The 23,939-nt window shown below is 39.9% G+C and overlaps 1 protein-coding gene and 1 long non-coding RNA gene across 4 annotated transcripts in view; one reads left to right on the forward strand and one right to left on the reverse strand.

The window, feature by feature from the left end:
* Positions 1-119: 119 nt before the first annotated feature.
* On the forward strand, positions 120-23,693 carry LOC115348788. 2 transcript variants are annotated; one of them, XR_005933665.1, is made up of 4 exons: positions 120-342; positions 6,497-7,830; positions 16,974-17,525; positions 21,943-23,693. It is a non-coding gene; the product is annotated as an uncharacterized LOC115348788 (long non-coding RNA). The 2 variants fall into 2 exon arrangements; XR_005933664.1 differs by lacking the exon at positions 120-342 and having other exon boundaries at positions 5,508-7,830; positions 21,943-23,691.
* ST6GALNAC5 (ST6 N-acetylgalactosaminide alpha-2,6-sialyltransferase 5) overlaps positions 8,771-23,939 on the reverse strand; it is a 77,059-nt gene continuing 61,890 nt past the window's right edge. Inside the window, exons 4-5 of one of the 2 annotated variants that reach the window (XM_030032011.2) lie at positions 18,574-18,681; positions 8,771-11,120 (exon numbers count right to left, since the gene is read on the reverse strand). In XM_030032011.2, coding sequence (XP_029887871.1) covers positions 10,889-11,120; positions 18,574-18,681 — 340 coding nt within the window. In that variant the 3' untranslated portion in view covers positions 8,771-10,888. The remainder of the gene's footprint in view (positions 11,121-18,573; positions 18,682-23,939) is intronic. The other variant, XM_030032013.2, reaches the window with a different exon arrangement.

Here is a 23,939-nt window from a genome sequence, read left to right on the forward strand (position 1 = left end):
TTAGAGGATTTGCTTAGCTTTCATTTTTTAATCCAGCCTTTGATACTCTTTTTCAATGAATATTTTAATCAAATATTTATTTTATAGGCAAGTTTTGTCACATTTTAAAAAGTGACTAAAGTGAAGTTGATAGAGCTTTGTGCCTTGCTTCAATTGCAATTACACTTACTCAGACTCCTCAGGCCTTATTCAATTTTTCTCTTTCCCTCTTGCAGCCACCTTTTGCAGGAAGTGATAGATAGAAACATCTACAGAACTCAGCTGAATTTTGCAAGTAGCAGAAGATACCAAAGATGGTGTTTTTTTAAAAGCTTATCAGCTTGGGGAACAGGAGGCAATTAGGTGGGTTATTAAAATGCAATTTATGAATAGAAGCACTCGGTAAGTGTGCCAGTGGAGGTGATTAAACTGAAGTGAGAACAACAATTTGACTGGAATGCAGCAAACTATGCTTCAGGCATTTCTAACGTTTTTATATGCACAAAGTGAGGAGTTGAAATAGATCATTCTCGGAGTCACCATAAAGTTGCGTGTGCTACACTAATGAGACAGTATTTTCTATACTGTGATAACTTTTATTCCTTGAATAGTTATAGTCTGAAAGCAAGTATAGAAATGTCACAGAATTGTCTGTAAATGTGTTTTGTATATTTATTTATTTAGTCATCTTTTCATTTTCCCTGAAAGCCCTTCAAACTCTATTTGGGATCTGGGCTCTGGGAACCAGACAAGTCATTCTCACTCACAAACCATTTGTGTTTTGCAGGCCAAGCAATGTGCTTGTGCAGTATAGATGCTTCCTCCGTTGTGCACAGATTACTTTTTTAATGGAATCCAGAAAACAAGCCAGATGGCAGTTTCCTGATGTTTCTTTGCATAGAAACTTCTAGAGCAGAATTAAATTTCAGCATTTTGTGAGTCTACATAGGTCTGTGAACCAAGCATGCCTGTGCTTGCAAAATTTTGTACATGCATGTCTGCACCCTGTGCTATGTAACTGCATTGACAGGTCTTGCAATGGGTTACCAGATGTTGTTTAGAATACTCATGGATGATAAAAATACAAGTAAGTTACCTCATTTCAGTTTTTCAGCTCTTTCAGGATCACATATTGAAATGCATTACTGTTATTGAACTGAAGAAATGGTAAATTAACAGTAGGGTTATACTCACATACACATTTCTCTCATGTCTCTGCACTTCATTTGATTTCTGAACTGTCTATGAAATGCTGTATACGTTTGAGAATGCTGTTTTGTATGACCATGCCCAAATGTTTACACAAATGTATGACTCTTCAGTTTGTTACAAGTAAGTATAGCTTAAAAGTGAGATTCCCACAAACATCAGTGGAGAAGGAAGCCTGAGCAGTGATGAGACAATCAGCATTTCATTGGTCTATGCCAGCTGAATCTTTTTATATTTATGTGACTATCACCATGAAATGCTGTCGTCTTAGCATTAGCAGAGATCATAGACTCTTCAAAAGTATCTTTACAAATGTCATTATCAATAGTGTATCTCTTCTAGAGAGGGGACTTTGGGGGGGGGGTGTTTTTTCCCCCTAAAAGCTGGTCTCCATTATTGATTACAGAAAAGCAAATGTAATCCGGTTCCAATTCTGTTGCTGAGTGTCTGCAAATTGAGCCCATTTCCATCTCCTGTTTCAGCAGTCAGGGATTTACATTCTCTGGTACCACATCCACGAAATGTACTTGAAGTGAATGGATCTCATGGTCTAATGTACCTTCAGATGGGCATCATTGTGTGCTAAAGCAGGGCTGTGTTGCACATAGTACTCAATCAGTGATTTGCGAAGGAGCAAAGACCTGATTCAACTGTGAATTTATCATGGGTGGAGAGCATTTGCAAAGTGATAAGGAGAGGGAGGTGTTGTACTGTATTCCTGTGAGAGAGATTTGAAGAACTGTCCCACCGAGGCAGAGAAGCGAAGTCTGCAGCCTTGGCAATCCTGATACTAACAGCATGTCATTCAAGTTTTTTTTGAAGCTTGAGAGCTTCTTTCTCTTTGCTGATGGATGCTTAGAGGGAAGGAATAAAAAGAAGTTTCTGGTCTGAAGACTTCCAAAAACTGAGCTAATTATCCCTTCAATATAGATGGGGAAATGAGATGCTGCCAGTTGCTGATAAATAGTTAGATTTGATCCACTACTTTGTTGTGTTGTGAACTGAAAAGCTTCTACAAATTCAGAATTATTTGGACTTGATAAAAATAGACGACGTGGAAGGCAATTCACAAAGTGGGAATGGTGTATTTCATGGAGTCTGGGGCATTTGGAGAGAAGGCAACCTTTGCATGTGGTACAATTAGCAGAGAAAAACTGGGGGCGGCAGAAAACTCAGTGTCCCTGTGTACAGATCTTCCAGCTCTGTCTGTGTCACAGAGCTCTGTGTGACCTGGTAGAATTTTGTCATGCTTCTAGGCTAATTCACCTTTGGACTGAGAACAAACATAAAATATTTCACCCAAGAGACTAATCTATCCATAAAGTTACGAACTACAGACAGTAGCAGCGTATGTAATGAAACTGTCTTCTCAACCATCTAGCTGTATTCCCCTGGAATGTGAACATCAAAGTCAGGCTGGAGCTGACAGAGTGGAAAGTTGCGGCTCAGTAGCAATGGCTGTCCTGCCGAAGTTTCTTTTCAATATTCTACAAATCGATCATATGTGCCACAAAAACTCTTCTCAAACGTCCCTTCAACACTTCTGTACGATAATGTGCATAATAGTTTTTGCGTTTTTAAGTGGTGAAAGGCAAATTAAAAAAATACAATGAAGAAATGTGTTTCTCATGGAAGATAATATTCTCTGCTGTGTGCACTCTACTATTATTTCTGCCTTCCTTCTTTCCATGAACTTTTAAAAATAATATGCTGTAGGGAAATGCATCTTGAAAGCGTTGGTGTTTTATGGTGGAAACTTGTATAGACTGCATAACATACTCTGAAATGAGCATTTCATAGTTCACTAATTTCACTTGCAAGTTCTTTGAAATGAGTTACTTCTCCCTTAATGAGGATTTCTGCCTGATTTAGTGATTAAATTGATAGCGTTTAAGGTTTCAGTTCAAAGTTTATGAAGATGTACATGTATTAATGTTTGATTGTGCCACGTCTTCTTCCCCATGCAAATTTTAGATTTAAGCTTTTTTTCTTTCTTTCTTTCTTTTAATGTATCTGTGCAAAGAACACTGAAGCCTTGTCCAAAAGTGAGCCAACAGTTTTGCTGCTGTGGCCAACAGGCTTAATAGAGATGCAGACTGTATCAGCAGAGGTTATTTTGGTGACATTGTTTACAGCGATCCATTGTACAAAACAAGCTATACCGGAAGCAGACTGTTTCGATAGTATAGCAGCAGTGCTGGCAAAGCTCTAGCATGTTTCTGAAGTGATTTTTTTCACACTGCTGACCACTACATAGCTTTGGTGACACAGCTCTTCAGAGACCAGGCCACTGGGCTGTGGTTTATTTGGGAGATTCATGGCATGTCATACTAGTCTCTATGACAAAGTTGGCTAATTCAAAATAGCAAATACATTTCCTTTCTTGCCTGCAACAGGACTTACTGGAATAACGCTGTCATATATTAAACGCTTGACTAGGTCCACTGGTTTTGCACATAGTGGGCACTTTAAGCTTGGGCTCTGTCCTTTCTTTATATCCAGTTCCAATATAATGGTACTTACTTCCTTTGTCAAATGCTTTGATATTTACCAATGTAGAGCATCACTAAGCATTAGATACTGCTGTTTGTTTTTTAAGTTACTTTCTCTGTAGTGGCTTTTTGTAGCTCAAAATATTATGGCTCAAATTGTGATGATTTTAGGGTCCCCTTACCTCCCTTGGTCTTTATAATGCAAGTGGAATGGCAAATAGGGCCATCAGCGTATCACTGCAATGTACGTTTGTATTTTGTACAGTTGTTTTACGTACCCTTCTCTGCAGTAGTCCCTATCTTTGAATTTTTTTTGGTATAGGTTTTCTGCACTTGCTGCTGTTGCTCCTTTCTGTATAGCTGCTCCTTCTCTGCAATATCATTTGCAATGGAGTAACGAAGAATAGCTTTTTAGTGTTTTCTGTAATGCTTGTCTACAGATGTATAGCCATATTTAAAAAAAAAAAAAAGATGCTGTAGTGGGAAATGTTCCAATTTTGTCCACCACCAATGAACAGTCCCACTGAATACCAGTAACCTCTTTCAATTCTGGCTTTGTGTGCAGCTTGGTTACAGCAAGGATGCAATGGGGGAAGCATATCCTCGCAGATTATAAATCTGTTCACTTATTTTGCCTTTTTTTGTTAAAACATAAACCTAACCTAAACTCTTGCCTTCAACTCAGCCACACTAAATGGTTCCCTTCAGAATTTCCTTCATTTTGCTATTAACAGCCTCGCATCAATGCTGTATGTTTGGATCCTAACTAATAAGATCCAACTGATCTGACAGCCAAAGTGAATTTGGCGAAGTCCTAAAACCTTATAGCTTGCTAAGTATGCATTATTCCTTTTATCTTCCCTGTACTTCAGGAAGTATCTAGTATCCTAAAAGCTACCAATGTTATCTTAACAGTTGTCTGGGTTGTGTAAAGAAGCTGGCAGATTTAAATATCACTAGGCATCTCCTAAAGGAGATAAACCTGTTCTGAGAAACCACATTATTAGAGAGGACTTTCCTTGGCTGTTAAAAAGGTTCCAGTCTTGCTCTCCATCTGAGCTAGATGCTTTGACATTGCTTTCAGTAAAATGAGAATGCAGTTACTATTGTTAGATCTTGTGGCTGCCTGGCACATTTTAAGTATGGCAGGACTGTAACTGGGCTTTAGTGTACAAGTTGATGTTCGTTGGATACAATTTTTTTTTCATATTTTTTATTTATCTGTTTATTTAGACAAGAGTCTAACTCCCGTATCCTGTGTGTAGGAGTGACCTATGGTAGATGCCAAGAGAAGAGTACAGAAAAGCAGAGAAAATATATTGTGGTATTTTCCTGGGGAATTCTGCTTGTAACCTTAAGCTGATGATGTATCCTCTTAGCCTCATTTCCTATATTCAGATGGGTTCCGTAGGTGAGGATCTTCTCTTTTATCCTGTGGTACCATAACTTCTTTGGAAGTCTTTTAAGAGACACCTTGCAAAACTAGTTGCGGAACTCCAAGTGGATTCATCACCTGGATCTTCTTGCTCACTTGCTTCAGAGAATTTTGAAGAACTTTAAATAGATTTGCAAGGCGTGACTTTTCTTACAAAAGCTGTGTTACAACTTAGCCAGTATAACTTCTTTATGACTGCGAATTCTGTTCTCTGTTACAGTTTTCCATTCATTTGTCTGGGTTGCTGGGGTTGCTTGTCTGTAGTTTCCTGTCTTTTGTGTCTCCTGATGACTCCCGGTCAAAGTTCAGCAGTGAACAAAGGACACTATGTTGATCATCTGCTGAGTAGTTTCTTTGGCTTGGTCTGGTGTTCAACAGTGGACAACACAAAGAAAGGTCTCCCTCTTCTGCTGGCGGTGCAAGAGTGTGTCCTGTGACAGCTGGGCGCTCTCTTGCTGGCACCCCTGGGAGGCTGCCACAGAAGGGAAGGAGATGCTGGTTCACGGTCTGTTTCCGCACGTCTGCATTTGCCATGGAGCCTGTTCTACAGTCAGCTGTGATAAAAGTCACCATCTTTGTTTCCACTGTGGTACTGAAACTCTGTCCACACGGTGGTCAAAGGGTATCATTTGACATTTCATGTTTTGTAATTTTCAGCGTAGAAAACATTTAACAATCTAGGGGTTTTAACGGTATTTAGCATAAGCAGAGCCACTTTACAGCCATTTTACAAAACATCCTTTAAGTTTTATACTTTTCTGCTTCGATACAGAGAAATTTCTTACCACCGTAGACTCTTGCCCTTTCATATTTCCTAGGTTTTTTTTAAAGGAGATTGTCCTTAACATTTTTTTTTTTCTTCTCTTCCTTTCTCCTTATAAAATCTTGTGATATGCAAGGTACGGTTTTGCAGTAGGCAGCTGGAAACTCAAAGCGCTCAGTATTAACTGATGCACGAGGAAAGGTGAAGTATTGATACCTCTAAAGTTTCTGTACTTCCTTCTCTTTTGAACTATGTTTTGCCATCTTACAAGTACTCTTTCATTGTTTAACTGTTTCTTTCTTTGTTTTTTTATCCCTAAGCTATGTTTTTAATTGAACTAGAAATTGCGTCTCCTTGCATCAAATAGAGTACTTTCATTAGTCAGAGGTGATTATCAGAATTTTTCAGAGTTTTTGTGGCACATGTGATTGATATGTGGAATATTGAAAAGAAACTTCTGCTGGACAGCCATTGCTGCTGAGCCACAACTTTCCATTCTGTCAGCTCCAGCCTGACTTTGATCTTCACATTCCAGGGGAATACAGGAAGATAGCACAAACCATGCTTTATTCCTTACTCTTTAGATTCCCCTCACCGCACCCCTCTATGTTTTTCCAGCTATTTTTAGATTCTTGTGTTCTTGCCTCCTTAGAGCTATTTTGGGTAAAAATCAATTAGTTTCCTATGAAATTTGCCTGAGAAATACTGCAGGACAAGACCCAGGTAAGTACCTCCTGCAGAATACTAATTTATACTCCTGTTCATGTGTATGTATATATAATATATGAAATTGCCATTATGTGTGCTACTGGCTAGAGCCAGGGGTAGCTGTCAGCAGACCTGAATCTCTAAAATCTTGTTCCAAGGCTGTAGCTTGGTCTTAGTAAGTTTCTCAACCTCCCCCATCCTCACTTTCCTTACTCAGGAATAAACAGTATTAACTTGTCTTTCTAAGGTGCTTTAACACTTTGGATGGAAGGTTTTCTCAAAGTGCATTGTGTTTTTGCTTTTTATGGTGATGCTGTTAGCTGGGCATCTTGCAACCATTGTGCCAAAATAACAGAAGGCAATGCTTGTATTTTTCTGTTCTTAGTTGGAGATTTTCTTTATCATTCTGAATTCCAGTTGCATGTATCACGGCATAAGAGCTGTTGTGGAAGGTGGCAAAGCTGAGCTACAGGAGTGTGCGGACCACACCTGAATGAGACATAAACTGCGTGGCAATAATGGGGTAAGATTGTGTGGCTATAATAGCGCAGAAATGTATATAAATTACAGAGGCTGTTAATATGTTTTGGAGAGCTTTAGGGACTTTGTTTACCTGGTTGAAAGTAGTCATTTGTGATAAAGCAGAACTCATAGCTTCCTTAATGGTTCTCTTGACCTGTTCTCTGGAGGAGTAAGATTTGGAAAGCCCCAGAACCAGTTTGAGCCAGAAAAAGGAGACATAGTAACCACTAGCCTAAAAAACAGGAAGGAGAAAGAACCCGCCTAGAGAAGAGAAAAAGGAGCCAGCAAGAGAGAGAAGACCCCAGACCCGAACATTACTATTGGACCAGACTCTGGTGTGAGGGGCAGGAACTTAGATTGCAAGGGTGGAACTGCCCACGGAATTTAGTGTTTGGGGTCCTGCTCCGGAGGCACCCAGCTCGAGCTGTCTAAATTTGTGCTTTTTATTTTGAAGGCCTTGATTAGAGATTCTACATCAGGGAACCTAGGGTCGAGCCTGAGGGAAGACGCAGCAACCGAGGGCGAGCGTGTGTGAGGAGTCAGAACGGGCACCCGCCAGCTCGCTGGGGTCGCAGTCCTGGCAGTTCAAGCCGCGGGGGGCTCGTGTGCGACTCCTTGACTGGGGTGTGAATGCTCGCGCAGCGGCTTCTCCCTTAACAAGAGCTATGGTTCTTCGAGATGACGAATAGCTACTCTGACAAAGCCAAGCATAAAAGCATAAGGTATGCAAGGAGTTCAGAACTAAAGTAACATAGATCTTAAAATTGCTGATGTCTGTAAACACTGTTTTGCAACAGTTTTTAATATGTGAAATGATGCACGCTGAAGATCATGAATCCATCAAATTGTAGTGATGGGTGTAAGATGACAGCATAAACTAGAGAATGGAAGCAGTGCCTAGTTCGTACTACTTATCTCTGGTCTGACAGCATTTTCCGTCATAAATCTGTTTGGTTTATAACTAGGCCATAAAACCTTACTTCAGGTTGAAATGTCGCAGGATGTGCTGTAGTTCAAAAATTGTGCTTTTATAGAAAAATACATCAGTAATTTGTAAATTAAAATTGCAGCACTTTAAAAATTGCTTGTATTTCTTTTGCACTCTTATAACTTGTGCTTTTTGGACTGGATTTATATGCTATATAAATCTGTGTGATCAATCCTATTTAAAACTTGCTGTCTCCTTGGCTTCATCAAATTCCTTTTGCAGTGAGTTTTATATATACAGGTGTGCCTTGGAAAATACTCCTTCATACTTTTTGTAATCGGATGGGGGAACTTGCTGAAACTTCACAGGAGGCCGATGAGACTAAAGTTTGGGTTTGTTTTGTTTAAAAGAGTGGATGTGTATAAGGGTAACTAGAACACATAGTTGTTAGAAACTGAAGGAGTATTTACAATCCTTAGCTTCACTCTGTTAGGAGATTTAGTGTCAGTTTATCCCGTGTTTCTTCTTCACATTCTTAACGCTTCATCTGATCTACTTGGAATTGACCAGTCTTGCAGACAGGAAACAAGCACGTGGAGCACAACAGAGCCTCGCAAGTCCCTGTGTTCCTACTGAACACTAAAAGTAGATCGGTGTAGTCTATTTTAAAATGACCTAAACATTGAGCATACGCATCCTGCAGCCCTCGATTAATGGAAAAACTAAGAGCTCTATTTTAGAATGACAAGATCTTTTTATTATCATACCACTAATAACAAAAGGATGGTGGCATCAGAGGACCTACTGTGATCTGTACCATCTCTTGCAGTCACATTAGAAATAATCTGTAAATCAGTTTGACAGAGTTCATCAATTTGAGCAATATATGCTGGATACACACCCCAGTACACATGCTGAGAGGGTCAAATTACCGTTAGTTCAAAATCCAGTCTGTTTTTTGTAGAATGTTGTGAAATCAAGTGGAAGGAATAAAACACAATCAGTGACAGAGGGAGAGTTAAACACTGGCTGACAAGAGACAGGCTACAAGCATTTGGCAATAGTAGAGCTTTGCATTCAGTTTGTATGCCGAGTGTGTGTGCCAGGAAGAACACCAAAAGAAAGCTTTTAAGGCAAAATAGGTTATAGTTTCTCGCTCTTCGATAGTGGGGAGGGCTGCAGCAAGGAGCGTGGCTCTTGGAGGCCTGCTCTTCAGGTCCAGGCAGTGTTAGAGGGGTAACACTGTTTTGCCCCTGACGAGGGCAGTTCACTTTGTCCCCAGAGAATCGGGGTATCTGTAGGGCAGCTGCAGCTATTGCTATCCAGTTTGGGAAAGAGGAAGACTGTGGGTCATACGTGGGTTTAAATGATAGTGAGTTTGGTCCCAGTTCTACGTATCGCCTCTGAGGTTCAGCTTCTTTGATTTAAGACGTTTTATCTTTGTTCTACCTTTAGTATTTGTCTAATGAGAGACACCTTTCGTCACCTGAGGTATAATGTTTCATGCAATAGTTATTCCTACTGTTTACTTTGAAGAAATTGGAGATTTAGTATTTGTGAGGCAAAAGGAAAAATAATACCGTAACTGAAATCTTCTTTATTCACAAGCCAAATGTAACGCGGTAATTCACACTGTGAGGTTCCATATACGGCACTAGCATTGTCCATCCCCTTTGTTCGCAGGGACTCGCCATGCACGTGTACTTCACGAAAAAACTGCCAAGTATAACTTTGCTTTTTTCAAGGGGACAATTTTGTACTGGTGGAACTCTTTTCCCATCCCAACTTCAATGTGATCCAGGATCTCTGAGCTCAGTGATGATCTTGGAACAGTGGAAGGCAGAGATTTTTGCAGGTGCTGTGTTGTAATCTTTTTGGCTAGTATGGCTGGTATTGTAGTACCTTGGTAGTTTAACTTTTTGATTTCAGAAATTTGGTCATGTTATTTGAAGCCGTTGTTGCCCGGTTTGTAGTCTGTTGCCTCAGGAGGGTTGCTCCTTCAGCCTCTTGCAGGACTGCAAGAGGCAAACCAAAACACAACCCCTCCAGCCTGAGCCTGTGGGCTCAGCATGCTGCTACAGCCAGTGATTTTTTTTGATAAACTTTGCCCTCCTTCCTTCCACCCCTAATTAAAAAACAGCAGCTTAAGAGCACAGCAGCAAATGCACATTAATATCAAACAGAATTTTCACTACCATTTTCATATTAACATAAGATGTCAGAATGTAAAGTTAGCTAGATCTGCACATGGGACCATTCCTGCTGTTAAAGGCTTTATACTGGAATGGAGCCCACAATTTTTAGAAGAAATGCAACATTTCCAGATCAAATATTAATTACATGCTATATAGAATCATATTTTTCAAACAAATTTTATAAATAAAAAGCTAGGCCTTCCAAACCATCAGCAATATTAATTTTGGATTTGAAAGATTATGAAAGATAAACAGCCACGTAACTGTGAATTAGAAAAATACTGGCCTAGGTTGCATAAAAACCTCCATTAAATAAATACTGTAAGTTTTCACTATGAAAATTCAGTGGCATTGTACTTTAAAAAACCATAATGAATTAACCATCCATTAATGATACTCAAGTTGTTTTTCACAAATCACATACACATACAGGAAGTCAGATGGCCAAAAAAGGCTATATACTGGATTAATGCACAGTTCGACAGAAAGTACTCGATATGCTCTGCTCCTTCATCATAACTTCCTGACTGTTGCTGCAGTTATCAGCTGCAAATCCTGTTACCCTCCTCCTCTAGGTTGTCTTGCTGTCCCAGGAGGTCCAACACCCGAAGGCTGATACAGTAGGTGACTGTGATTGCAGTCTTGTGCATTCATCCCTCAGACCACTGGTTTAATCTCAGGGTGATTTACAGTGAGTGGTTCTGGTTTCCAGTCTGGTTGGAAAAAGTGAATATTGAATGTCCGTGCCCAGTTCTCAAACACTCGTTTCTCTGTGATGAAACGATGATGACTGCCCTTTCGTCCCCGCTCGTGTGAAATGTACATTGTGCATTCATCAGGTCCCAAAGGTTCATAATAATGATAAGGTACTGAAAGATGATTAGGATCCCTGTGGAAGAAAGAAAATAGATGGAAGCCTGAGATGTTCTTTTTTTCCTGATTGAAAAGATGCTATCTTTAATAAACTGATGGGCTCAGATCCACTTTTTCTCCCAGTTAGACCAAATTTCTAGGTAGCTGTATTTTTCTTGCATATTTAATACATCAGAATGGGGCAAAGGTGTTTTCTTTGCTCTTTCTATTGCTCTCCTTTAATCCCCTCCTCCCAGTTAAATAAAGGACAGCAGTAGCTCAAAAACAAGGGAGAGTGCTGGAGGGCTGTGTTACTACTATGAAATTTGAAGCAAGCTGCTTAAAAGAGATTTATATCTAGATTGTGACTTGTAAAAAGCCTTGCAGAGGTATTTACTGAACTGGGGGAAGAAAGGGAAGGGGAAGATAGAGAGGAGGTGGTTATCTGTGTCACATCAGCTCTGTTGAACATTCCCAGCACGGTGCACAAGGTTCTGAGTGCACAACTTCAATGAGAGTATCTGCATGCCAGGTCAGTGATACAGTCTGCTATTGCTGGGTTTATAATCAAACATCTGATGCACAAATGAGTTCTTTTTGATTTTACAATGGCAACTTTCATGTATCTAAGCTAAAAATTAAAACCGTTCACCCATAGTATTCTTCTGACCCTGTGAGCCCATCGGCATTAACCAGCAGGAGATGAGTATTCATGTGGTGACACGTAGGATATGCCAAAGACCAATTAGATATTTAGGATAAAGTTCATTTTAGCAGTTCTAATCTCAATGTTTTGATGTTACATTCTGTAAAAGGCACATTTGTCTTGTAATAAGCCAGAGTGATTCATTCTCCTTTTGTTTTATTCTCTACATTAAACTGTACCCATTATGTTTTTACTTTGGGCAACAGGCATTTTGGGCTGACAAGAACTCGTACAACCCTCTCTGTCATAAATTCGAAGAGAGATAGCTGTCCCAGACAGAATAACCCAATGGTACTGATCTCCACAGTTGCTACTAACTATTCTGTAGTGGCAGAAAAGTTAATCCAAATATTACCATTTAGTGAAGCCGTGGAACTGCTCTATATTAAAGCCTGAGCTGAACAGGACCCTAGTACAAAGCAAGAAATCTCGTGCAGATTCAGGGCTGTCAGCTCTAATACAGAGTTGATTATTTTCATCTTGAAGAGCTAATATTTAAGCTCACTTTCAATTTAATGCATCCACTATCTGTCAGTATCCTGTCCTGGTCATTATTTTTACTGTGTAATTCTGTCACCTACGCAATTCTCTAATTTTTCTTATTTTACCATTAACCATATTGTATATGCAGTGGTAATGTATGATATTGCTGCTGCTTTCCATTTGTACCTTAGATTAACGTTTTAATTCAATCAATCTAGCTTCCTGGTAACACAACACGGTGATCAATCTTACAAGACCAGAATAACAATAAAATTACATTTCTAGAATAAGATGGATTCTAAATCTGCTGTATATATTCTCACCGGAATACATAAGAGTGAAAAGAAATTCTTAATACCTCACCTACAGAAAACATTTGTAATGTAAAAAATAGCCTTCATATAGAAATCTAATAACTTTTTTTAGCTACAACTATTAGACCTTGATCTTCAATTAATTTTTCACAACTTTTTTGATACATTGGACCTCTCATTATAATCTCTTAAATGAATCATTTGTATGGTTACTGTAAATCTAACAGGATACATTTTAATGGGATTTATTTTTTCTTAAGAACTACTGAAGAAATAGGCCTCTGCCTCTCATTCAGACTGCTCTTCCTTTCTGCACTGAAGCTGGATTTTACTTTTGTGTTCTCGAGGGTAAACCTTTGTTGCTCAGTGTAAATTTACTGCTTTAAAATTAGGATTATTAAAGTTGGAATCATATCTCCAACAGACTGAACAAATGCAGTCACAGTGGAAATAAGTTGACTGCTGAGGGCCCAGTACTGCAAAGTGAGCCTGCAAGGCTGCTGGCCCCGATACCTCTGGGCAGATTTGGTTGGGATCCTCCCTCCGCTGCCCCACCCCACCCCTTTTTTTTTATGAAGGCCTGAGTTGGGTTTGCAGAACATGAACTGGAAGAGCAAAAAGCAGGAAATGAATCGCTGTATGGCTCTTCCCTATTCCTTTGCTGTACGCTGAAACTAGCAATGGATGATGGTGATAACTGGAATCAGATTTCTCACGGAGGACTTATAGGAATGCTGGTCATTTTTTTTTCTCTCTGCACAAGCCCCAAAGTATACAGGTACAAAGGATAGGTGGATCAGACGGAGAGAGGAAGCTGAGAAGGCTTGATAGTGGTCCTTCTTCTCCCTCACTCTGGTAACTTAGTACTTACCTAGGGTTACACTCTTCTGTTGCCTCTGAAGCAACATTTTGAAGCCCATACCTCCCAGTAAGTCCTTTATCTCTTATGTTATCAGTATTCTACCAGTGGCTATTCTCTTTCTACCAGTGGCCTTCTCGTTTGAAGACAGGGATTCTGCATTACATCAAAGGCTCTGAAGCTAACACCAGGGTATCCTAAGTGGATGCCCTTAGCTCCAGGCTGTAACACGCCACTGTATTTCGTGCAATGTCCCGTCAGAAACAGTGCAGAAACACCTGCTACACAGGGCCTGGCAGGGGAGAGAGGCAGAGGAGCACAGTCCGGGCACCCTGTTGGGTTCAGCCATCCCCTGATGAGTGCTCTCAAGGCTTGTATGTACATCTACTGGCTGAATTGGAGGTGAATTCAAGGCAAAAATGAAAATGCTGGTAGCTTTAGACCTCTCCAAGACTACTCTGCAGCTGTCAGGCTTTGAGGCTAAATTCCAAATGTATTTTGGATTTAGGAACTCTGAAAGGCAGTTAGATACCTAGGACATTTTGTCTGAAGTCTCACCTTTCATGGGAGTTCTGGATTCCCCTAGATTGCATGCTAATAAGGTTTGGATTTGAACTCTGGCTTGAGTAACTACACCATAACCCAAATTAACTGTACTGTGTTATCTTCTAACTCTGCAATTAGCTTGTGTCACCAGCAAATGAAATGCATGAGTAATTTCTATTCGGAAATTGCTTGCCACCTCATTTATTAACATTAAAACAGATGCTGTTTTATCACTGACTGATACTGGACATTAATCAGTATTTTGTCAGACTTTGCATGCATATTAATATCACAGCTGGGAGGAATCTAGGAAAGTTCCTCTGTAAAATATACTATACTTCCTGCCTAATAGCGTGCCAGCACAGCAACTGTGTAAGTGCTTGTACCCAATGTCAGTCATCTACCGTTTGCCACTTCAGTGCACATTTTCCCACAGATGGTATCCACCCACAGTGAAAGCTGAAAATACAGCAAACAGTGTTTGCCTCAAAAGAAACAAGGCAGAAAAACAAGGCCAACCTATACCACGTTCTGGTCAACCTCTTCCTTTATAAATGAAGAGCCATTATAAATCAACCCACTAAAACCATATGGACTCACGCACTTTGTAAAATAATTTGTATTTTGAAATTTTGAAGGGTGACTAAAGTGTCATTAATATGTTGAGTGATGGGCAAGGTGCTGTGCCAGGACTATGAAGAAAGATTTCTGGATCATTTTTTGCTTTCTATGCTCAGGATCCCCTTGTTTTCCAAACCATTTATGCACTTTGTTATTAAGTTATTAAGGTAATGAGGTGAGATTCAGGTATATGGACCAAAGGGCATGACTATCTCCTATACAGTTTACAATCCTGTGAGCACCCTTCTTCCATCAAGCCCCTGATAAGCCCCAGGAAATGTAACTAGCACAACTGCTTCTTTGCACTTGATTTAAAGCAACTGAAAGTGGAGAGAGGGAGGTAAGAAAACACTAGATTTAAAAGCTGTACCCAAAGGAACAAATTAAAGGATTTCAAATGCCAATTTTCAGGCAAATTATCACAGATGGGAAATGGCCTGGCAGTCAAATGAGTATTCTTACAGGAAAATGATCTGGCTGCATAATTGGAGCAAAAATTATTCATATTAGTTAAAATCAGGCTCAGAATTAAGTTTGTAAGTTTCTGTGAGTTCCAGAAGGCCCATGAAGAGGAGGGGGTGTTAAAGACGGCTCTTCTCACTAACACCTTGAGTTTTCCTTGTGTGCCTGAGTACCCAGAGATATCTGCAAGGAACCAACCTCTCACTGCTGCTGACACTACAGTAGACAGGAATTGGAGTTACTACAAGCCGCATTAAGGCTTGTCTGTGTCCTTCCCACCGATGCTGCTGAGCAGCCACTAAGAAAAGCAGCAGCACTGCAGTGCCTTCAGGAATTGTGGTGCTATCTGTGCACCACATTCTGGCTGCTGATGTAGGGAGGCAAGGGGAAAATCCTTGATGTCCCAGTTCAGGAGTGAGTCCTGTGCATACAGCAGGCTGCCAAAGGGAGCTCAGAGAGGGAAATGCTTCCCATCTGGGGTGCTAGTTTGCTCATCCCTGGGCACTGAAAAAAAAATACAGCAAGTTGGCTTGTCTTTCTTGTGACAAAAGAGTGAGAGGTGCACACACTCTCCAAAATCTTTGCATTGTGCATGGAAACATAAGCTTTCATCTTATTCTAGAATGCGCAAGTCAGATGTATTTAACAGCATGAGAGCAATATCCAAGCCCTTAACCCTTACTACAGCATAAATCTGTGGCAAAGTAAAGGGATTTAATATTGCATATAGCTTTGCTGTAAAGTACTAGAAACTTATAATAATCAGGTTACCAATTCCAGTTCAGCTATAAAAATCAATGTCCGGTGAAAGTAAATAGAAATGAATCTAAAACATGTTTGTTGCAATTAATAGTGACAAATCTTTTAGTCTGTACTCCAGACTCCTTCACTAGACTATTTTTCCTGCACGGGTGGGAAGCAATTTGGTTAATGATCTTAAGCTAATAATTTGTAGTAGAATCAACAGTATGATATTCACGATACCTTTGAGATGTCCTTCATGTTACAGATGTGATACTAATTTAGTTCCATGACAGTGATCACCCACACTCATTACTTACTCCACAAATTAATACTTAAAAAATAATGGGTATCTGCTGAAGTTGTAAATTCGGTGATACTAACTCTGAATAGAAATAAGAGTATTAATTTTTTTTTTTTAATCTTAATGATTCTTCAGTTGCATAGCAACTAAAGTACCTATACCATTTTGCACATGGATGAGAGAGGTAGGGTGGGGTTTTTTTTTGTTGTTGTTTTGGTTTGGGGTTTTTTTTTGAATGGTAGATTTGTATTTTGTCTGACTGAAAACTGGGAAATATGGCTTAAAATTACAGAATCTTTCTTTCTGCTATTCTATTTTGCTGTCTTATTTCTTTGAAAGGAAGCACTGTTTAACTTCTTAATGAGTGGCTGAAGAGCAAACTAAAAAGGTTAACTGTATTTGTGGCAAGGTGTTCCTTTCATAGATCTTCATGTATAGCTTCTTCCAGGCATGGCAACTACAATTTTCCCCTTCATCATCTGGGGAATAAACCTGAAGTAAAGAAACTTTATATTATTTTGATTAAGAAATGACCTTTTACCTTTTTATGACCAGGTGAGTATACCTTTATGTTAAGATTTTTTTATGCAGGCTGTAAGCATTATTGCTTCTCTCAATGGTAGGCTTGATTAAAACCTTTCTTGTGTTATAATTTAATATTATGTCTATCTGATTTCAGTGTATCAATTCTATGAAAGCCTTTCATATGGTCTCAGTGACAATTTTAACCTCTCTTAAAAACAGTTTTGTTTTGTTTTTAAATTATGTATATGTATCTAAACTAATCTGACTTTGCCTGAAAAGTTAGGATTGAGCATTGCTATGCAGTGAATTGCTGTCTTCTGCATTTTTAGATCATCAGTTTATTTAAGAATTACTTCCATGTGCCACTGAAATACAGCCACTTCTGAAGACAGACAGACCAGCCACTTACAGAAACTGAAGTGCGTCTTGGCCAACTGAAATGACAGGGGAACTGAAATGCTGTGCTGTGGAAGGTATTTATGTTGTCTGGAATATCTGATCTAGTTTGTTATCTTCCTTGGAGAATTCATGATGAAATCTGACAGTACATCACAGCATTTATCATCAGTGTTTTGTTATAATTTGTATAAATTCTCATGAAGTGGAATTTAGTGTTGACATTTTACACTGTAATTTCTTCAGGGATTTCTACTGTGGGCCCAGGACAAATGCAGATTCCTGAATGATCCTTTTCCGTGCTCAGAAGAAAGTCAAAGCAGTCCTGCTCTTTGATAGATGAGCTAACCTATCACTGCAGCCTTGCTCCCCTTGCCCCTGAAAGGCATCTTGAATTAGTCCATGAACCAGACTTCAGTGAGATCACTAAATTTGCAACAGAAAACTCAAGCGAGTACTTCTTGGTGAAGGGGATTCGTGAGCAGGTGATGAAACATTACACTGATGCCTGCCATCGGTCCAGACTGCCATTACTAGCTCTGTGCATTACTGGGTCACCTAACAGTGCAAATGGGATCAGGACTAGGTGTGGGCGCATAACCACGTTTTTCTGAAAGGCCGGAGTGCTAGGCCTAGTAATGGATGGACAGGTGATATTTAAGTCAGCATAAAGATTGCTGATGTAAAACAAATTTGTGTGAATTTATAGTGGATCAGTACTTTGCATCATGTGGCCAATGTGATCTTGGTCCAGTACCAGAAGTCCTGAAGACTTTCCCTGTATCGCTAATCCATAGTGGGAAAACTTAACCAGGGCCTTGCGTCCCAGTCCTGAATATGGCTGGAGGCACAAAGTAGCTGTAAAATGTACACAAGCTGTTACTTTATAAAACAGTGTGAAGGGATCACATAGCTTCCACTGACAGAATTTGTGTGCTGCTTCTACTGCTTGTGGCCCACACCCTGCATGCCCAAAATAGATGATTAAAGGACTAATCATCTCTTCTGTGGGTCCAAATTCTGTTGTTTTTTTTTTTTTTTTTTTTTTTTTTGTGGGGATTATTTAGGAAGCGAGTTTACTGGAAGATTGGGATTCATGTGACAGATAAAACAATCTTAATCTGAGTTGCGTAGAAGGTTCAATTTAGAAACTAGTCACTGTGAGAACTCTGTTCCTCTATTAACTGGGGGGAAACTTTAAAAACAAATTGAAAGTAACGTTTCCTAGTACTCCTTTTTTCAGATTAATTTCATGCCAATTATTGCATTACTTTTAGCTGATAAATATTCAGAGACTAAAAGAAACCAACAAGATGGATTAATTCTCCCACACTACAAACAAAATTTTTAAATATTTTATATAACATAATTAAATGCTGTTTGTTGTTTTCAGAATCAGATCTTGGGACATGTTAATTAATTGCTTTAAGAGGACTGAAGACATGTTGCAGAGAAAAAAAACCTAAAAGATTCAGATATTTATCTGTAATGTTCAACCTTGTTGGCTAATAATGGTTCCAAAATAAATCCTACCTGCAGAAATCCGGTGGCACCATGCCATAAACATTTATCCTGTCACAGAGCTCTAATGCGATAGTCATTGTGAACCAGCCCGTGCTAAGCCAAGTGTTGGATATCTTCCTGAAAGCAAAAACATAATTAAGTTTCTAGGCTGACAAATAATTCTTGAGATATCTGAAGCAATTTCTGGGCATTTTTTTCATTCTTGTGAAAGGTTATGAAAATTGGGCAACCAAGACTACTTTGATTGTTCATCTTTTAATGGTTTTGCTAGTGTCTTCTGTCAGTAGACCAATCTATGCAGAAACTGCCCTTGCTGTAATTAATTTTGGGCACAGCAATGTTAATATTTAGCTGACCTTTTGGCAAGTTTACTTTAAGTGACTGAAACTTCATGTCCTATATTTATATTCTTCTGCTAGTAATCTATACACATCTATAATCACTTAATAAAGCTTACACACTAAGTGCTCAGGAAGACGCATCATGGGGGATGAAGAGGGCTGCTTAAAATGCTGCCTCCCACAGCATACAGAGAAGCCTGTCTGTTGGAGCAAGATCTGGCTTGGTCTAACCATCTTTCCTCCCACCCCGTCCATGATTCGGTTTCTAGAAGCTCCCAGCCACTCACTGTGACTGCTGGCAGGAAACTCGTAGTTAGCTGCTGCATCTATGCCTGTCCCTTATCCAGCCTGGGAGACCTTCATCCTAGGTGCTACCCCTCTGCCTGCCCCGAGTCCCATCCCTGCCTGGTGGGACCTTTGAATGTGAATGACAGTGCTGCAAGGGAGCCCTCTAAGGCAGCTCCTTTCCTGGCATTCTCTGCAGGCTGGGAGAAATCTTCAAAAGAAGCACAACTGATCTCAGCATTATTTATGCAAAATAGGAGATATCTCCATGGAACTGCTCACAGATGTAAGACATTTACAAGATGTGCTTAAATTTTGCACAGATTCTTATCTGCAAAATGGCAACAGTAACATTTCCTCTTCCTGGCATTTGCTTGTCACTGCTGTTTAGGGTGTAAGAGCTGGGCACTATAATGGTTACTGGTTGCCTGGCACATGCACTGGAAGTCCCAGTCCCGTGTTAAGTTCTTGCACTGTCCCTACACCAGCAGAGGAGCTGGCAGTTTTGGGACAGGAGGGTCAAGAAAATGCCAGTGAGGAGCATGTCTTAAAGATGTCGTAAAGGCATATTTAGGGGCAGTCCTATGGGACCAAGTCAGGCACCTCTCTTAGAAATGGAGGCATATAAAGTCAGGTATTTGCTCCAGAGAAAACAAGTTCACTCAAAGGTCTCCTTTCAAATACTGTTAAAGGAGACAGCAGGTCTCCCTAATGGCTCCTCAGCTAGAAAAGTCCTGCAGGAAGAAGTTCAAGCTTGTGTCATTTGCGACCCAAAAAGGCCTCAGATTCCTGATGACAGCCTGTCACAGTGACTGGCTCTCCTTACATCTCTTACGAAAGCTGAGGCACTGTGAGAGCAAGTGCAGGCTCTTGGATGGCTTATGCACTGTGTCAGATTGTACTAATATGGAACACACATTAACCCCATTCCACCACACCTATATCTGCCTGACACCTGCAGAATTTTCTGACACCCCCCCCCCCCTCAAAAAGCACAGCAGAGAACATGAGGTTCTCATCAAAGCAGTCACCTGGGAATCCCAGGTCCTGAGCCCAGTTCTTTTACAGTTTACCCAGTGATAGCAGAATGCAGAACAGTCCTGGAAGGGGGGACCTGAAGTCAGAACAGCCACTGCAAGCAAGTGCCAGCAATCACTAATATGTAGTTCAGCAGGCAACAGCCCACCATAACAGCTTCCCAAGCTAATGCTAAACAAGTTGGTTCCAAGTAGGTCACCTACAGGTCAGTAGGAGGAGGATGTTTTGAGCACTGTCGGATTGAGGAATGCCTTGTACCAAGGTTTCCGATTTCCTCAGTGAATTAGACTATTGCAAAGAAAAAAACCAAATAGTGGTATCACTGCTGGTTGCTTAAAAGGCACTTCTAAACCTAAGGGAATTCTTTAACCAAAAAATGCCTGAAGGATGCTGGGTAATTTGTCCTGTCCTTTGTGGGTCACCTGGTAATGTATGAACTCCTGAAACGTACGTTTTTGCTGCTCCTGACATATAGACTTTCAGGCTAAGCTAGCATTTGGAGAATAACATGATTTAAGCATCTCATTAGTTCCAATTATGGGGCCTTATTTATTTTCTGAATTTGCACTTAAGCTTGGGGGTGGTGGTGCAATTTGTCACAATGTCATAGCTAGGTCATAAGCTCAGCAGAGGCCTTCAGGCACTGCAACAATACAAAACAGTAAATAATAATTTTTGGCTCAAAATTATTAGGAAAGGGAAAGGTAGGGAAAAGCCTAAAAAATTTGCTTTCCTGCCACTTGAGAGTTTCTGAGCCTATGAACCGCTAGGTAATTCAGGAACATGTTCAGGCTAAGACTACTTTGGAGCTTGCACAAGGCCACTGTTTTAGGTGCCTAAGACCTCATATTCCAAAACCAAGGGAGCAATTATATCTAGACCATGACCGAAGTGGCTGGGCTTTGCACAGGTTAGGCAACCCAGCTAGGCTGTCTGCTGAGTTAGTTTTCTTTTTGCTTACACACACTTACGCTGTAATTTAGTGTTTTCAATAAACAGGAGAATAACTGAATTTAAATAAACTAGTTTAAAAGCTAAACAATGAAATAAACATTGAAGAACTTACTCAAGTACCACTTCGGCCTCTTTAAATACCATGTCTGTAGGACAGCAATATAGAAACAGGGTTACAGTGTCTTGCCTTTTCATAAAAGATCTGAACGAGAGTCCAACAAAAGAATACTGTTTTTATACCTAATCAGCTGTAATGAAAGAATATGAAGAACTGTCATGTGCTTATTAGGGGAAATTATCAGATATTCTTTTATATGATGAACTAACACACTGTGCTGATAATTCTGTAGTGCACACTAAATTACAATTAAAGGCCTTTCTGCTCCACCAAAATCTCATTTATAATCTCTATGGAAATACTCTTCCTGCAGTTATTTCATTTATGCTTCCTTTATCTAATTACTATAATATTGGTTCTGAATCATATTTTCTTAATGTACCCTTATTCAATTATAAAGTTATTTTCAAGTACAGTTACTTTATAATACCAAGTATATTGCTCTGCATCCTTTGTCATTCACCATACTATTTAACTGGCAATGTTTTCTGAAGGTTTCCCTTCATTTCAAAATCAGCTATTTTTCAAAAAGCACAATACATCCAATTACCTTTTTTCTCATCATTTTCAAGACAGAAATGAATGGTTTGATTATTGCAACCTTTCAATCAGGCTTCTCTCTCCCTCCTTTGTTTTTTGCAGGCACTAATGTCAAGAGCTCAGCAGAAACGTCCCAGGGAACAGCAACATTCTGGGCTGTACAATGTTCTGCTCCTGTCCCCACAGCTACATAAATTTTCCTCCATTACAAATTCCTTCCTACCCATGTTTCTTTTCATCTTCCCTCTGTTTTTCTGTGCTGCCTATTCATTTATTTTCATCTCCCGTTTTAATCTTCTTAGTCCTTCAAGTATGCTGTATGTGCCCTCTAAAGGAGCAGTTCATACACAGCAGAGCCTGCAATTTCTTAAAAGCACCAGGACCTGTTCATGAGGCTGAATTTTGCTAGCATCCAAGTGCCCTTGATTCACACTGGGAGTTCAGGGTGCCCATGACTGAGTCCACTATAAACTTGTTACAATGTCATTAATGTCTCAAATGCCTTGAGAATATTTCAGGAGCCAAGACTGAGCCTGGTGCCTGTGCAGAAAAAGAAATGCTTTCATCACATGCACAGCTATATGCCTCTTGCTCCAGCTGGGTGATGCAGAACCAGAAAGAGCAGCTTGCCTGAAACTGCACAGCAAGTGTCAGGAAAGGAATGGGACCCTGGCTCCCCATGGCAGAACTGGCCAGACTGAAGCAGAGGAGGTGAACTGTTCCTCAAAACTAGGGACTGCATGTGGCCTTACACTGAAAGAGTAATCCAGGAAAGGAGATGGCAGTGTGCATACCTTGTGCACAGGGTCTGACTCTTAGGGCTGATGGTGGCCCATGCTACAGTGCAACTACAGCTTTGTTAACTTTCATGCCTTTGAAAATACTGGGCATACAGATAATCCTTTGCACTTTTCTTGAAGGGTTTAAATGCTTAATTCACCTTCTCACTTTGCTCTACTCCGGGTGAACAAACCTGGAAAAGACTGTAACACATCAGAACTGGCAGGGTATCCCCCCTTGTTATCCTTCCTTCTTATTCTGGCAGAGGCAGAGTCTCTGGCAGAGACTTTGAGGATGAAGAGAAAAGGACTTTTAATGGTAAGAAACTGACCAAGTTACTGTGTGCTCTAGTGCTAACGTGCGTCAATCAAGATCTCAGATACGTAGTTTGACCCACTATAACTGAACAGGGTTCTGCAAGCAACCATGTGGGGTATGACAAAGGCAGCAAATGCCAAGCAAAGATACAGTCGCTGTCAGCGAAGAGGATACAACAGTTTCCTCTAACACCGGTTCTGCCTTTGTTGTGCAGCCCAGAAAAGAAAGTCCATGCTCTTGAGTCCTACCTGTCCACAACAGGATCTAGCCCAGCTCCAAGCTTTGGTGTGTATGTATAGTATTTGCGAAGCTAGAAAAATCTCATCATGAGTTACTGCACAATAAACCTACCTCTTCATTTGTACCTAAGTGGATACCCTGTTCCATTTTTACAGCAGCATATTTTGTAAGTAAAAAATAGGAGTTCATTAAAAATAGATGTATTTCTTGCTAGGAAGTCTTTGGTTTAAAAGCCCATTTTCAAACATTATATGTGAAAATGCTCAAGTCCTGCAGTGGGTCACTTACTAAAAATTTGATTTGAAGATCAGCCTACAAGTCATAAACAGTCTCATAAAGATGTAACTATCATAATAACTTTCCTTTTCCCAGTTGGAAATACAAGATGAACTGTTCTGAAGCACCTAATGTATGACTAATGTTTATTTGTTTTACAAGAAGCTTTACAGCTGCAGTGTTCCAAGAATGCTTAAATTCAATAAACAGCTATTATAATTCACTGAATGGTGGCATTTCCTCTATAAGAAAACATAACCTATCCATTCTGATTTTTCAGAATCAGTAAAAAAACTTTCAGGTATATTACCCCAAAGTGAGATTTAAACAGCTCCTGCCTCCTTGGCTGTATAAACAGTACATCCAGATTCTGGTATTCTAAGTTGATATGGCAATACTGCATACAAATTATTTTGATGCCTATTTTTTACTTATGTTACAAGTGATGTTATTTGGCATGTCATACCATACTGCAAGTCATGAGG

Source organism: Aquila chrysaetos, chromosome 12, assembly GCF_900496995.4.
Source record: "Aquila chrysaetos chrysaetos chromosome 12, bAquChr1.4, whole genome shotgun sequence".
NCBI classification, from domain to species: Eukaryota; Metazoa; Chordata; class Aves; order Accipitriformes; family Accipitridae; genus Aquila; species Aquila chrysaetos.